The 17998-nt window shown below is 34.4% G+C and overlaps 1 protein-coding gene across 1 annotated transcript in view; it reads left to right on the top strand.

The window, feature by feature from the left end:
• The first annotated feature begins 13 nt into the window (after positions 1–13).
• Positions 14–17998, top strand: part of LOC132544614 (titin-like) — a 154846-nt gene continuing 136861 nt past the window's right edge. The window contains exons 1-5 of the mRNA XM_060208240.1: positions 14–4091; positions 4788–4952; positions 5368–5549; positions 5907–6072; positions 16853–17617. Coding sequence (XP_060064223.1) covers positions 29–4091; positions 4788–4952; positions 5368–5549; positions 5907–6072; positions 16853–17617 — 5341 coding nt within the window. The 5' untranslated portion in view covers positions 14–28. The remainder of the gene's footprint in view (positions 4092–4787; positions 4953–5367; positions 5550–5906; positions 6073–16852; positions 17618–17998) is intronic.

Raw genomic sequence — 17998 nt, 5'->3', positions numbered from 1 at the left:
TACAGAAACTAAACAGTTTACTGAAACAATGGACATCATTCCAACCACAGAACCACAGGAAATACAGTTTGAAATTAAACCACAACAACCAGAAACCATGGTTACTGAAACCTCGGATATATCTGAGGTCATCGTGGAGACTGAAGTTGAGGCTCCAGAAGAAGATGTGATTGTGACTGAAAGAGAGGTCATTTCTGTCACTGAAATTCCTGTTGAGTCTGAAGAAATAACAGAATCTTCTCCTCCAGAGACCGTGACAATTGAGGTAGAAAGAGAGGTCATTGAGGCAAAGCCAGAGGTCAAATCTACCCAGGTCACCACAGAGGTCAAAGAGGTCACTGATACACCAATAACCGATGAGGTTACTGCTGTCAGAACAGAAACAGAAGAGTTGGCATTGGATATTACCGAAGCCATTGTAGAAACTGTAGGCATTGAACAGGAGAAACCAACAAAGGTTTCTGAAGAAACTGAGGAAACTCTGACCGTAGAAATTACAGAATCTGAGGAGGTTGAAGTCACTCAGGTTGTGTCTGAAATTCTCATTGAAACTGATGAGATCGCTGATGTTGATGAAGAGAAAATTACAGATGTGACAGAAATCTTTGAGGAAACACTGTCCACTGATGTTGATGATGTTGTCCCTGTAGAAACAGAACAACCAAAAGTCGAGGTGGTAGAGGAAACACGCGAAACTATCAAACTTGATGACACCAAGCCAACAGATGTAGATGAACAAGTGGAAGATCAGACACTTGAACAACTAGAAGACATACCTCAGGACAAAACCGATATTTCTACTGAAGAAATGACAGAAATTACAAGTGAATCTGTCACAGCCATAGCACGTAAACCCACTGAAGTGTCTGAGGTTGATATTCAGGCACAGGAATCTGACATAGAGGAAATTCAACATGAAACAGAGGCTGAAAAACCATCTGAAGAAACCCTCGAAGAAACAAGAGAAACTATTGTCCTGGATGAGAAGGAGCCTACAGCTGTTTCTGAAACTGAAGCTGTGGTTTCTGAGGAGGTTCCCTCTGACTTAAATATAGAAATGGAAATCCAGACGCCCACAGAGGAAGTCACAGAAGTGATCAGAGAAACCATTGAAGTTCTGGAAGAAAAACCATCTGAAGTTGGACAGCTTGAACAAGACCAAGAAACACCAGATGTTCAAGAAATATCAGAAATTCAAATCAACACTACAGATTCTAAACCTACTGAATTTTCCGAGGAAACTATCGTTATTGACATAAAAAAGCCCAGCAGAACCGAAATTACAGAAGTTTCCCTTCAGTCAGAAGAGACACTGAATGAATTTCCAGAAGTTGAAACGGAAAAACCTAAGGAGGAAACAGCAACAGAGTTGAGACAAACTATCTCGGTAGAGGAGAGTCCGCAATCAGAAGTAACCAGGCTTGAAATTGACGTAGAGAAAGCACCAACTGATGATATCACAGAGATTGAGGCAGTCACGCCATTTATAGATACACAGGAAGAGGTAGCTGCAACAGTTTCTGTTGAAGAATCTAAACCTGCAGAAACACCCGTTGCTGAAACAGAAGATGAAATTGAAGAAGTTGAGGAGGTTCCTGAGGATTTGGCTGAGCAAGCAAATGAGGAAGAAACAATTGAGGAAATCAAGGAAACAATTGTTTTAGACAAAAAACCAGAAGCTGAAACTACTGAGGAATTTACTATTGTAGATCAAGAGAAAGCTCAGAAGCAGGTCAGCTTCGATCTGGATAAATCTGAGGAATATATCACAGAATCCTATGAGGAGCTAGTTATCAGGGAGGATGAGGATGTTTCAATGGTTGAGGAAAAGGATGAAAAGAAGGATGTGGAATCCTCAGAGATAATTGTCGAAACCGTCCAAAAATATGCAGAAGAGTTCACCAAAGACCTTCTGGAAACAGTTTTAGTCAACGAAGTTGTATCTACCCAAATCAGTGATGTGGATGTACCTGAAACTACTAAGGAGGAAACGGTAGAAACTGTAGACTTGTCAGAAGTCACTGAGGAGGAACTCCAGCAGCCAGAGAAAGAAGTCTCTGCAATGTCCTTGGATATTGATGTGGATCAACCTACCGAGGATGTTGTTGAAGAGGTAACACAGATGGTAGTCATAGAGGAAGTTAAACCATCAGAAACTGACACTGAGATGGATGTTACAATAACAGAGGATATAGAAGAATTTGAGGTCCAACTGGATAAAGGCATTCCAGAAAAGATAGAGGAGGATGTTTCTGAAACTGTTACCGTTGACGTCACCAAAACTACAGATGTCGACATGTCAGAAGAGCATATTTCTGAGGAGGAGGCTCCAGAAATGAAACCTCTAGAACAGGAACAAACCTTAGAATCTGAAGTTCCGCTAGAAGTGACTGAAGTTATTGTGGACGACAAAAAACCTTCAGAAGCACAGCCAGAGTCGGATGAAATTACTCAGGAGACCGTCACTGAAATTGACGTGAAACTGGAAACTCAAAAACCCACTGAGGAAATAGTTACTGAGGTTGTAAAGTCTCCCATCACTGAAGAAAAGAAACCAGCTGATGTGGACACACAGGAGGATGTTGTTCCAGCTGAAGAGGTTGTAGAAACAACTGTGGATACCGAAGAAGAAACACCTTCAGAGAGTGTCACACCTGCTGTTACTGAAGTGTCTTCTGTCACAGACAAGCTGGTTTCTGAAACTGAAATCACTGAATCTGAAATTCCTGTGGAAGAGGTGTCAGAAAAGAAACCAGAATTTGAAATGGAGGAAACAACTGAGCAGGACGTTTCTGACATGACTGAGGTAGCCGTCAAATTGGAATCAAAATCATTTGAGGTAGTGCCACAAGAAGAAGACATTCCAATGGAGGAGACACCAGAATCGCTCACTGTTGTGGCCTCAGACAGCTCTGTAGAGGAGGTGGTGACATTTGTTACTGAACAAGTCTCAGTGGAGGACACCACAAAATCCGAGGTAGAAGCAACAGATGAATTCTTGGTGGATGAGGATGTCAAATATCTAACCGAGGAAAGAGAAACTGAAAAACCAAAAGAGGAGGTAATTACAGAGATCAAAGAAATTGTCACAATTGAAGAAGAGAAACCGTCTGTTGTTGAAAGTGAGGTGGATTTAGTCACTGAAGAACAAACCGAGGAAGAAAGAGAAGTGGTTCCTGAAACATTACCCGAAGATCTTATTGAAGAGGTAACTGTCTTCCCAGCTGTCACGGAAACTAAACCTTCAGTGATCAGTGAAGAAGAAACTAGTGTTACCGAGGAATCAGTAATGGACCAACCTGATATCACAGGGGAGACAACTGTGGAGGTAGAAGTTTCCAAAGATACCGAAGTTGTATCTGCTGAGGAAACCATTCCATCAGAGGTTTCTGAAGCTGAGGACACAGTTGATGAAGAACTTCCTATAGAACAACCAGAAGTTCAAATGGAAAAACCATCACAAGAGGAAGAATCTAAAGTATCAGTTGTCACTTTTGCTGAAGATGTTATTCCGACAGAGGTTTCTGAAATTGAACATGTTATCACAGAAGAAATTTCTGAAGACCAGCTAGAAATTGAGACCGAACAACCTATTGAAGAAACTGTATCGGAGATCACCGAAAAACCTGATGTTGAAGACACAGAGGTGTCAATAACAGAAGAATTGGAGGTAGTTCCTCTTGAAACTGAGACCCAACTTGAAGATATTGCACAGAAATTTGCTAACGAAATAATCACAGAAGCATCTAAGGTGGTTGCAAGCCAGGCAGCTGAACCCACAGAAGTTGATGTCACAGAGCATCTCCAGCCAGAACAAGTGGCAGAGGAAGAAGTTTCTGTAGAAATTGAAAAACCCACTGAGACAGAAGAGAGTGATGTGACAGCTGATGTTTGTATTGAGGACCAAAAACCATCTGAAGTATCACCGGATCTTGAGATGTCTGAGGATATACCTGTGGAAGAAGTGATTTCTGAGGCTCCCGTTTCAATCACGGAGACACTTACAGAGGAAATCACCCAAACAACTTCCACGGATATTGTCCCATCTGAGGAAACGCCCGAGGAAACTTCTGAGGACATCCCACAAGAATGTAAGTGAAATAGAATTAGCTAACAGAGTAGTAGTTGATGTTGTAACTGTAGATTTTGGTGTGGGCATTATTTACTGTATAATTTCAGAATTAATTACATGTTAATTAACTCTTAATCTAGAACATGTTGTGATAACATTGTTAAATCGTATTGTGTAACAGTGTATAATTCTGTCTAGTTATTGTTGACTTAGATTTTAGATAACCTGAAACAATGTGATTTTTATTTTCATGTTTATACATCCCTGTTTGATCCCTGAAGATTTTTTCCTTTGGAAGATTTCCATGTTTGTGATTTCTCTGCACCAAAATATTACTTCTTGATTTCCTTTCAACTGGTTTGTGCATGTGGCTTTAATATTTAATTATTATATTTATTTCAGAAACAGAAATCATTTTAGAACTTGATTCACTGGTGAAATCAAACTTTGTACAAATATATTAATTGATTCAATAACAAAGTGTGTATCGGTATTTTCATAATGAATATGATTCATATATGTTATTTAATGTTAAAAGTGATGTGTTTAATCAGAAGAATATTTCTCTATTTTTTTATCATCTAGACACAATTTGTCCTAAATATTGAGAATCTATTGCCGACAACATTTGATTTGATATTATTTGGTATTTTCTTCATTGCTGCCTGATCTTGTTTAATACATACTCATTAGAGATTTGCATACTTAAATCCAGCTTTGGAAGAAACAAAACAACCAGCGGAGACTGTGCAGAAAACCATAGAGGTCACTCAAAAAGAGGTCGTTACCATGGGATTAGAGGTCAGCGAAAAGGTCATTGAAACCAAAGCTGTAGAAGAGTTATCTACTGTTGAAATACAAGTTAAGGCTGAAACACAAGGTAAGTCATAACTGTATTTTTAATTTTGATTTTTCATAAAATATGTCTTGGTAGAATTTGGTATTTGTTAAGCAAATCCCCCTCTGGTTAAGATGAAATAGTCTATTGATTTTTGTTCTCTCTGCAGTAATAATTTCGAACAATATCTGGTCAAAGTCTGGGATCCTGTAGAATTGTCGATGTGTCCATGTGTCCATGATCTTTGATAACGTAGTGTAAAGGATATCACATGAACGTGTGAACAGACTTGATTAATATTCATACCAAAGCATCATATCACCAGTGACTACAACTGATAAGATTCTCGTGGTGATTGGTTAAAGTTAAAGGTCAAAGGTCACCCTTGTTCACTTGTCTTTATATATTGATTCCTATGCTGTTGATATTACTGTAAATCTGTCCTGTTTCCATACAGAAACTGTTGCACAAGCTGTGATAACAGAGGAAAGCCAAGCCCCTAAAGTTGAAGAGGGGGTTATGGAAGCTCCCCGTTTCATACAGACCCTCCAGCGGCAAGTCAATGTACTCGAAGGCTCCACGGTTACGGTTGAGTGTGTAGTGACTGGCACGCCCACTCCCGAGGTCGTGTGGTTCCAGGTAAGGGAAACAACTCTAAAAGACTATATTGATCATATGCTGATTCCATTTTTATCTACAATTTTTCAATCCTTCTTGTTCTGTAATTTTTTTCTCAAATATTCAGAATATTATAAAATTTTACTGTGAAAGCATAAACATGGTCTGTTGTATATGTGATAGCATAAGTAAGACATACATATTATTTTGAAGCATTGGTTTTATTTTGATAAGCAAGAAAACCTGTACGAAAAAATATCGGAAATATATTTGCCTTTTGATAAGTGTTATAGAAAAGGTATTTTCTATAGACATTACCTGTATCACAGTTGCTGTTTTTGTAACATAAAAGTTTCATTTTGTACATAATACCTACAGGATGATGAAGAACTTCAACCTGATGCCCACTACGTGACAGAGTACCACACCGGAGTGTGTCGTCTTACCGTACTAGATATATACCTGGACGATGAAGCCATATACAAATGTGAGGCGACCAACCAGCATGGCGTTGCCACTACAACTATTGAGATTTTCGTGGAAAGTAAGAATCACCTCATAGAAGCATGGCAATCTGTTACCATGGACATGACCTCTCTAGTTGTCATGGGAACTCTCTTAACCTCTTTTGTTGCCATGGAAACTTTTCTAGTATTGTGTCTATCCTCTTTTGTCGGGCTTGGCCACTGCGAGAATCTATCAGCTGGGAGAGAAATTAACAGGTTATATGTTCAGAAACTACCCATCTACTGAAAATGAGGCAATACACATCCTAAACATATTGCATTTTCAAGCCAATACAATTATTCTTTGGTCATAACCGGTTCTATGGCTGGAAATGTCCAAAAAAATTTTTACCATCCTTTGCAAATTTTTTTGGTCTCTGGGCATATGTTTTGAATAATTTTGACTTTAAAGTAATGATATCTTGTTTTAATTTCCTGCGTTTCTCTCTCAGCTGAGCTGTAGACTATTAGTCTGTGTGATATAAGATTTGTGGAGTATGTACCTTTTCATGAGAACAATGGTAGAAGGAGATTTTAGTTTTAGAAGTGTCTGCCCTTCTGGATAGCTATAGAATCCTGACATCTCTACTGCTATAGTTCAAATTCACAAACCATAAGATTCTGATAAAGATAAAAGGTAGGAAGACGTGATGAAAAAGTCATAATCATCTATTGAAGGGCAGATAACTCTACAATCATTGATAATGGCGCCTGTTGCAGTAGATTATTATCGTCTGGATATTTAGTGTGCTTTTAATTCCATCCCGTGACTGACCTGGCATAATCCTGGGACAATGAGTGGGAAGGAGGCCTGTGAGAATTAGAGGGAAGGGTGGTATCTTTAAAGGGCTAAACATTTTTCAGAGAGAATGCAAAGCCAAAATTTATGAAGGAAATCGGAACTACTTAAGAAAGGTTAGTCCTGGAACAAAACACCGATTTATATTGTGATTCTGTAGACTGGATATGTAATAGAAGGACAAAAAATAAGATTTCAGATATTTTGAAGAAATGTTCTCAAGTAGTTTCTTTCCTTTCCAATTGTCTGAAGCCCTCTTCTCCTCCTTCTCTCCTTTTTGAGTGAGTTTTTTTAAAACATTCCCGAGACTTAGATTTTGACATTGATGTTGGTCAGTGGGATGCTTGAATTTGAAGTGCAGTGCTTTTAATATATTTATTTGCTAATTGGTTGCTGTAGTAACCATAATATAGTAGTTGTAGTTTGCATTATTAGCTGGTCATTGTAATGTCCTCTCGCAATTGACTTACATCTTTACAAGTGGGATCTTTGATAAGATAATATCATAACATTGAGAAAAAACTTGTTTAGTCATTTAAATGGATTCATTTTTGGAGATTTAAAAAAAACAATTGTAAAATTATATATGAAAATGGCAGCTTTTTTTTTATAAATCTTTTATCAGATGAAAATATCATAATTTGTATTTGAAGAAATTTTTTATTTACGCATTTAATTTTTTTGATACTACATACATGTAACAAATTTTATAAAGGAATTCTCAAAGCAAAACTGCATTGGTTTGTAATGGTATGAAAAATATACTTGTTAAGGTACTTGGATCAATCTGTAACATGTTATTTAACAGTTTACCAATACCGATTTAATTTGTTTGTTTATAGAAAACTGACAAACTAATTTTACATACAGGTATGAACATGCTTTCTAAAATTTTCAATTTATTCCATATTTATATTTTTTGAAACTATGTGATTGTAAAATTGAAAAGGACTTTGTAAATTTTGGAAAGCATGTTAGCTAATATTGCCCATTTTCTTCAAAGAACCACATTGTCACATTCTGCTCCTGTCTGCGTTGTCTGCTGTTGTCTGTGGCAGTCAACCGTGGTCACGCCATTGTCTATTGTTGTCTGTGACAGTCAGCAGTGATCACTACGCGGTGGAGCTGTCGTATGATGTTTATAGCTGTCGCTGAGCCATTTTTCTGTAAACTCTATGCTGTTGTACAACAATAAAATTGTTTCCTTGCAATCACTTGAAGTTGTTTTCTCTTCAGTCAGTGCATGGCATGATGTTTACACAGCATGAGTCGAAGCGTTAATTTACACGACCAAATATGGCAGTATGTCGTGTTTTGTTTCTATGGCTCAGTGGTTTTGATATTTGTCTATATATTGTTGACAATGTGGTTTTTTAATCTCCCTAACAGATGTATAACACCTCAGTGCTATTGTAAACTTAGCTGATGGTTTTTGTATCATTGTTGTTATTATTGCTTTGTCATGTACAATTTTTAGCATTAACTGTATCTGCTATCTGTATAATGCTCTTGTTTTTTCTTATCATCTTTTTTTTTCTCATTTAAAAATTTTTCATTTTTCATTCAGTCTTTTTTATAATTTGTCATTTTGTTCAGCTTTTCATCTTAATTCATTATTTACTAAGCTTTTTTTTTGTTTTTTTCCTACGCTTTTTTATATATACCCCATGACATAGTATTAATTCATTTTGAAGCTAACTTCTAATACGTCTTTCATTCACCAATCAAAATTGATTTTAAACTGATCTCCTTGCAACATTTTTGAATTAAGCAAAACAGTTGTTACATTGTTGACCAACCAGATCAGCTGTCTGTTTGTTGGTGGCCGAGCCAGAAAATGTCCATACCTTTTGTGGCAACACTCCAATGTAACATTTGGGATTATTTAAAAACATTTCTAGTTGTATTTGAATAGCATCATCTGTATTTAAAAATATTTTCATTTTCTGCATAATTGTAAAACAAACACTAATTTATGAAAGTAAAATACATATTGATAAAGATATTTATTATATTAAAATATATTTTTATATGTCATTATATACATTTATCATATAGACTAACAAATGTAAAAATTCATATCAATTTGTGGATTGAAAAGCATACACTATTAGTAGTATTTTATTATCATAAAATTATTGTTTTTTTTTTTTTTTAGAATTCAGTCATATATACGTAGAAAGAAAATGTGTTTTAGTATTTTTATATTTTATTATCATAAAATTATATTTTTTTTTTTATTAGTCATATATACGTAGAAAGAAAATGTGTTTTAGGAGACACTATTTTTAGTATTTTATTATCATAAAATATACAGTCATATATACGTAGAAAGAAAATGTGTTTTAGGAGACACGATTATTAGTATTTTATTATCATAAAATTATTATTATAATTTTTTTTAGAATTCAGTCATATATACGTAGAAAGAAAATGTGTTTTAGGAGACACGATTATTAGTATTTCATTACCATAAAATTATATATTTTTTTTTAGAATTCAGTCATAGATACGTAGAAAGAAAATGTGTTTTAGGAGACACTATTTTTAGTATTTTATTACCATAAAATTGTTATTGGTTTTTTTTTAGTATTCAGTTATATATACGTGTGTGTTTTAGGAGAAGAAGATAGCAGATATTTAGGAAAGCGGAGTATGTTAGATATAGATTATGCATGACTAGTGATACATGAGATTTCTATCATTATAGATATCTATTTTACCTGCATTATTGTATACCTTTATACATGTATATATACTCATATCTGGACCAGCATAATACTTAAATGAACTCAATGTCATTGCAGAACAAAAGTATTCAACTCTTTAAAAATAATCACTTGTTGTTGAGGAAACACTTTATTTCCAATAACAAGTAACGGTGAAAATTCCTGATTTATATAAAAAAAAATTGAAATATAAATATGTTAGGAATAGATAAAAAAATATGTATGAATGCGGAATTGAGGTAAATGTAGGTTAGGTGTAGGATGTTCGTAGATGAAGGTAAGGATGTAGGTAGGTATAGGTAAGGTAAGTGTAGGCTAGGTGTAGGATGTTTGTAGGTGAAGGTAAGGATGTAGGTAGGTATAGGTTAGGTAAGTGTAGGCTAGGTGTAGGATGTTTGTAGGTGAAGGTAAGGATGTAGATAGGTTGAGATGAAGGCTAGGGCTTATGTAGGGTGCAAAATCTATATGTTGGTTGTATCACGTTTGATGTGACCATTATCACTCACATCCACTATCTTATGTTCAGAGTATGTCAATGCTGCTGAGTGTCTCACTTTGCATGAGGAAAACTACGAAATCGAAATCGAAATGGAAATTCACTGGAAAAAGAGCAAAGACCAAACCCAAATCACTGCTTCATTATCCGAAAAATCCAAGGAACCTCTGACAGATCACATGACTGATCACATGATCATCACGCGCCCCGAGGAACCCTGGGATATCACAGTTCGACAGGCACATCGAACTCACTCAGTCTGACTAGACTCAAGACTTTTTTCGCAAATTCATTCCGTGACACCTCCTGGAGGTGTTGTTTTGTTATAGTTGACTTAATTGACCTGTTATGTTGATGATAAGATAATTTATTAACCTTGTCCTAGCTAACCACTCAATGCTGCTCATGCCGTGAAAATTACTGCTAAAACTTCAAATACATATAGACCAGATTTAACACCATTTTTGGCTTTAGGCGGAAAGTTGTGAATTTTTGAAACCCTTACATATGATTTCATGAAAAAATGAATTTCAGAATTGTTCCCTCAAGTTTTACATAATTCATCATATTAATTGGTTTACTTGGGATAAGCAAGAGAGAGGTTGTGACTTTCGACCTGACATATGATATTACTTTACACAACCTGTAATAGTAAGCCATGCAATATGTATGTATTGTTCAGAAAATCAGCATCTTTTCATGGAATAAACAAAAAAAAAAAAAAAAGAGAAAAACAAAAATTGAAAAATGAAAAATGAGAGTAACATGTAGAGGTAGAGAAGTTGTGGAAACGAATGTGGTTGGAAAGTTTCGTCGTGAACTATGGACAAGGCTGTTAAAGGCTGTTGGTTTTGTGCAATACTAATCTTAAAATATATTTATTTATCTGAAATGAAATGGCAGGCTTTTCTGTATTCTATATAATTTTGATGGTTATTGATTTGGTTTGATAAATGTGCAGTCATGATGTTATCTAAATTTTGGGATAGATAGTATGAAATTAAAGTGAAACTACCGCCATCTGTTGTCAGTGATTATAAAACAAAATCACCTGGTTCATACTTGGCAGTCTAAGTGTTAAATTCATTGAAAAAAGGCAACTTTGCAAAAGAAATTTAAAATTCAGTCTATTTCATATTTTGCTCTGCAAATGACATTAGTTTTGAATGTGATTTAAGATTTGATATATATATAAGTAATGATCATATGAAATTTGAAATTTTTTTTTAAGTTTCTTAAAGAAACATATGTAGCTAGTTGAAGTGGAATTCTATTTTTATTATTTTTCTTTTTTAATTGAGATTTCCTGATTTCTCTCTTTATGATTTTGAAACATATTTTGCTTCTTAACAAATGTTTTTGGTCATGTCTCTCTAGAACCATTGTTAGCTGCCACTTGTGAACCTGGATCTTCTGCTAAGGAAGATGTGGAAGACTTTGAACATAGGCTGTCAAAGCGGGATTCTGAGACAGTGTCATCACTAGGTTGGGAAACATTAAGTTTGGATGATGATAGCATGCAGAACTTCATTATGGCAACATTTCTATTAACTGTGGCATTCAAACTGCTTACGTGGATATTTCAATTCAGCCAGTGTTTTTGGTCTTGCCTCATATTTTGTCTCTGGCAGTAAAGCATTGCTGTATCTTAATGTCTGATTGTAAAAACTGATTTTGACTGGTCAGATTTTACTCTGAAATGTAAAAATGAGTTTCATGGGTAAGGTATATAACACTATCTACTTAGTAGTTTAATTTTTAAATGACCTAGTGCTTTTTCACTGCTTCATGGTATTGCTCGATTCTAATGTTAACAGCCTGAAGCTAGACTGCCAGTGGTACATGTAGTTTCACTTGATTTCGCTTTCACTGAAATTTATGGCCATTTGCATGGTCACATGATGCAACTTTCAGTTTTTAAAATGTTTATTTCACCGGTTGGTTTTTTATTATTTTGTTCACTTTTAGTTTCTTTGAACATGAAAGATTTTGTTTGATTTTATTTTCAGTTCCACATTTTGTTTTATCACTTGAATTTTGAACAGTCACTATTCAAAATAATTCATTTTCGTTGCTTAACGTTATTAAGAATATTTTAAATGTTGCTTCCTGTTCTGCTTCGGTCCCAATATTGCATTTGGATAAGATTTGGATCTAAAAAATTTGAATTTTATTTCCAGACATTTTTTGTTGTGTTTTTTCTACTGATCTTTTTTGTATTGATTTTATAGAAATTTCTCAGGGACGTTTCCATAGTTACCTCTACCAATTTTTTTATGCACAAGTAGATAGCTTTAAATTATTCTTGATAAAGTTGATGAAAAATGAAAAGAAAAGAAATATGTTTTGAATAGTGGCTGTTAAGGATTGCCTTCGTATCTGCAGCAGGTGGGCAGAGCTATATTACAACATGAATGTGATCATTTAAGGGAACTTGTTACCATGGTTACCAGAAATATAGATAATATATCTACCTGACTTAGGTGTATGTCTATAGATTTCTGTATGAGTATGTTACAAGATATTAGAATCTTTAGAAACATATTGGAAAGATCTTGATTTTATGGAGGACCAAATAAAATATGAATATTCATATTATGGTGTCCATTGTATTCATTTCTGCATGTTGCCATGGAAACATGCTTAATATGGAGATCATTTGCATGGCTATTTATAGTAAAAATGTGATAACATTTTTTTTTCACATCACCAAATGAGTTTGATAGCTGCACTTCCTTCAAATCAGAAAAGTTGTAATTTGTAATTTAGTTTATAATAAGTGTTGTACAACCTTCTAATTTCCCTGTGCAATTTTCAAATATTTTTCCCTATTTTGTTAAAAAGAATAGAGAAAATTAGTTTGTTGTTGTGTATGGTGTTTTTAATGCAGATTTTACAAAATCAAAATTTTTCCTTTTAACAACTTTGTGATAGCTTCAGGACACATTTTGAAGATGTAGAATACGCTCACCTGCTTGATGCTATGGCAATATAATATTTTTAGTTGTTTTAGCTCTGAATTGTTGTGATGTTTATGTTGTGTGAGATGTTTGTAAACATCTTTGTGTTGTCATTGTATTAACTACTATCACAAAATATTAAAATTTCTTATTTGTTTTTAGGAAAATTAGTCATGATTTGTCACCTACCTGACATGTATGTGTGACATTTATTTAGTATTAATTATATTTCTCATTTCATATCCACGTTATAGATTAAAATGTTCTCTTTCGAATTTCAGATTCCTAGCAAAAAACATTTCTCAGTTACTATGTATCTTTTTATGTGAAACTATTGAATAACAAGTTACATGGAATTTTTGGTTCATTTTTTTTTTCCTTTTTTATTTAAAAACCACATTTTTATTGCGACAATATCTCAAGGAATTTAATCTTCAAAATATTTTTTTTACAGATAAAAATATCGATTGTCGTAGTTACAGGCTTTAGGGAAGAAAGGAAAATCTTTTTATATATGTAACAAATTTGTGAAAAATATCTGTATCATCCATAACTTCGATTTGTTTTAACTGCTTAATTCTTCGATGATATTACCGACAAAAAAACAAAAAAAATTGTGAGGAAGTCATTTCATTGATAATGTTACCAAAAAATAAGTTTGAAAATTTTACATGAATATACAAGAGTAAACAGTCTTTACTCTGGTAAAGAAATTATTTGGCTTAAGTATACAATAACAAATACGTGTTATGGATGGCAGGTGTAAATTCTGTGTGGATGAACCCAAAGTAGATAAAACTATATTGATATATTGTTGAAAAGAATCTTCCTTAAAATTATCCAAGTTATTTTCATAAATGAAAATAATAATAAATTGAATGAACGGTATTTAATTATAATATTTTGGGTTTGTCCTATGATCTATCTTGTTATATTAAGTACAGCCATGCAAGTTTGTCTCACGAATGATTTGTTGTTTTTGTGCATGTAAATGTAGTTTATTTTTAGCATGGATTGCCTCCCTTCCAAACAAGCTGCCATTCTCTGCATGCCTTCGGACAATCATCATCCAATCAAAAGTGGGTATGAATTTGACCTTTATACTGAGACCTGCTGCCTCAGGTAGGATTTACCCATATAGCTGGGTTTTTAAAAAAAAAAAAAAAAAAAAAAATTTTATTTAATATGAATTCACATATTTTCAGCGTAGATCATGTATGAAAATTGACCTAAAATATTTTAAAATATTTATATCTTATAAAAGTGTATGTCAGACAAAAATGGATAAGATTTTAAGATATAATTTAAATTCTTTATTGCTAATGAGAAAAAGTGAGATGACAGGGACTGTCCTGGTTGATCATATGATGAAATGACGTATGACAATCTTTGATACATGACACGGACTGTCCTGGTTGATCATATGATGAAATGACATATGACAACCTTTGATTCATGACACAGACTGTTCTGGTTGATCGATCCAAAGATGACTATAAGATACATGCCATTAGCTTTTTTTTTGTTTTTTTTTTTTGGAAAATATATGATTCAAATTCAAAATTACAAAATTATTTCTCACATGTTGGCAGATCAGAATATGATCAATGAATGAAGTGAAAAAGAAAACATCAATCAGCCAAGATTCGAGGCAAAATGTTTGGATTAATATGAAATTTCATATTTTATAAACAATAAAATTTGTTGGAAGTAGTGCAACTTCAGTTCTAATGGTAAAGTCTTCTTCTCATCTGTTGATAAACTGATCACTTTGATTGATATGGGAAAAATGTCCCTCCCAGTCGAGGAAGAAAGAGTTCGTGGATTCTGAAGAAATGAAAGTATTCTGAAGAGGGGAGACAACTTCTCATTTACTGATGAATTTGAAATATGCAGTCTTTCAATATATAAGATCATGGAATTTTTTTATTTCATAGAAAGTTTTTTTTCTGATTTTTATTTTTGACTGTCTCTTATTTAATGATAATTCTTAAATTTTCTGTAGTGTGTGTTTTTTTATGTTTACAATTTATTATAGTAAAATATTGCTATAACTTCTAAAATTTGGCTAAATGGTTGTTTTAGTTGTACAAACATCCTGTTAATTAGCTATTGAAATATAGAAATTGAAAGACAGCATTGATTTTGGATTGATCGGTTGAAACTTCAAGGAAAGTTGTTTACAAGAAGAAAGAAGAAAGGAGTTTTGCAGCACATGAATACCAGTGCCTTGCATTCACAAAAAGCCCTTTTAAAACACCATGACTTCAGATTAAACCACAAGGAAAACAGATTTGAAACATGTTTTAAAAATGTTCAAGATAAAACTGGAACAGATGAGGAATGTAGTTATTGGAGAGAACAGGATGAGGATTTTATCATTCCTTTCTGGACGTGACAAGATACTTACATTTCAGGAAAACACTCAGTAACGTTCATCTGTTAATTATATGTAAATACAATCTGATAATTTCAGCTGTTCGGCAAATTCGATTCCTGTAACATCATAGCAGTGGGTTCAAGGTTCCTTACCTTGTTACAGTACTAGATATATGTTTATATACCTTACATTGAAGTTTAATCGTAAAAAAAAAAAAAAAAAATGTTTAATCGTGAAAAAAAAAAAAAAAATAAATAAATGTTTAATCGTTTACTGCAATATATTTGTTTATCAAAAGATAACATGAATTACAAGGCTCGTAATGGATCTACTTTCATTTTGATCTTTACACAACAATATGATCAGGATTATACTCTGAATGAAAGTAAATTTATCAACACCTGAATAACAATGAAGTTAACTTCTGTTTTGAAATAATGAATTTAGCTAGCAATAAACCAAGGACAGGTAATGTGCCTGTTGGTGTGTATTGCTGTAGAATTACAAACGAATACCATTTCACTGTCCTGTGATAAGCCCACCCCAACTTTTGATCAGGATTAAAGTGTTTGATCCCCTGGACTTATTGTCCTATAATAAGCCAAATACAGTTTTTGAGTCATAACCATAACAGCATAACATAACATTATTTTCATATAAACACATTCTCAAGGAATGTTCCGATAAAGACATCTGGAGTTTTAATACTAGAAACAAAATGTGCAGTTTAGACAACACACGGCTAGGAGTCAGACATGAAATAAAACAAATTGATAGAAAGGTCGGCACATTAGAAGTCATTTCAGCATTAAATGATTCTAAAATTCTGGAGAAAAGATAGTCATATAGGATATCATTGAGAGATAAAACAGTTTTTTAAGAAAAAGAGGAACATGGTGTATTACAGTGGATGACACTACTGAAGCAAGTCTCATCTGATTGCAAGACAGAAGAAAAAAATCTTGAGAAGAGGAAAGACTGTTTTTGTCATTGGAACTGCCAGGGAACTCAATACTCTTTTCATTAATATATTATTTTCTTCTCTGATATCAACTATTATTCATCATTCTGTCAATTTGCCATCAACATCAAAGTGGAAAACATGTCTTTTTTTTTCTTTTTTCATTTTGTTATATTTTATAGTATGGACGGGATGTCACATGACCACAATTTTAAATGTTTTTGACTTCTTGTTTGCTTTGTCATGATAACGATTCTTGTTTTAGTTTCAGTGTTAACCTGATGTGATCTTGACCAATGTGTACTTAATTATAGCTGAAACATCTTTTATCAATACAGAAAATATTTGTAGTTGTTGATAAAATATTTCATTAATTATAAAGTCAGTGATATAGATGTATTTAAAATTCAAGAGCTTTCTTAATTACGTCTCTTGATTAAACTAAAATCATTTCACCCGTTATGTTCATGATTATGTATATTTTATTTCTTAGAAATGACCCCTCAAGTCGACGAGGAGGAGAAGGTCATTCCCGTTACCGAGGAGACTGTAGAAACAGTGGAGGGTCTAACTATTATCCAGGAGAAGATGGCTCCAGAAACAACGGAAGCCACCTCCCTGGAGATCACCGTGGATGGCACAAGTCCCACGGAGACGGAGGAAGTTTCTTTCGAGTTTGTGACACGGGAGAAGGTGGAGGCCACTCCCGAAGAAGTCACAACAGAGTCTTTAGTAGCCCTTCCTGAACAGCAGGAAGTTCCTCTGACGGCGGCAGTTCAGGAAGTCTCTGAGGTAGTCCCCACAGAGGTGAAAATGGAGATCGAATTGGAGACCACGCCAGAGGAGGCTAAGCCTGAGGAGGTTACCGTCAAGGAACTGCCTCTGCCCAAAGAGGAAGTTCCTGTCGTGGAGACAGCACCAGATGTGGTGGAGGAAGTCATTGAGGAAGAGGCTGCACCTACCAAACCCACAGGGGAAGCACCGCGATTCACGACCGAGTTGAGCAATATAACTGTTACCGAGAGCACATCGGTCAAATTTATCTGTGTTGTTATCGGCAGTCCAAGGCCAAAGGTTACATGGCACTTGGACGGTGAGGTAATTGAGGACTCGGAAACCTACATAACCGAGTACCAAGAAGATGGCACCTGCACCCTTACAATTGATGAAACCTTCAAAGAGGATGAAGGTGAATACAGCTGCCAGGCAGTGAATGACTTTGGCACTGCCACAACGATCGCTGAACTGAAACTTACAGGTAGGTCATTTTTTACTATTACATTCCTCAGACTTCTGTATTGGTGACCTTTGAACTTCTGTTTGATATGAAGTGTACCCATCCTGCACTGATTTTTGTTGAGTGAAATTAGTCCATAAAGAGTTTTCGTAAAGGATGATTATGGGCAGTGTATGTGTTAAATGGGTTGGGAGATGTTTTAGTATCATTTTTAACTATTCTTTTAAAGAAAAACTTTTTAATTGGAAAATTGGTAGAAAGATTATGAAAATACATTGTAAAATAAGGGTAAACTTTGAATGTCAGATACATATCTATTTGTTGATGCTGTGTGATTTGGAGAACAGCTGTTGGTGTGCAAGGTTACAAAAATAGAACTTTTTATACGTGGGAGCATGGATA

This window comes from Ylistrum balloti, unplaced genomic scaffold (genome assembly GCF_031769215.1).
Source record: "Ylistrum balloti isolate Yb309-2 unplaced genomic scaffold, AGI_CSIRO_Ybal_v1 Utg369590, whole genome shotgun sequence".
NCBI lineage: Eukaryota > Metazoa > Mollusca > Bivalvia > Pectinida > Pectinidae > Ylistrum > Ylistrum balloti.
Note: the sequence above shows the minus strand (reverse complement) of the source record. Positions and strands in the feature narration are given on the sequence as shown.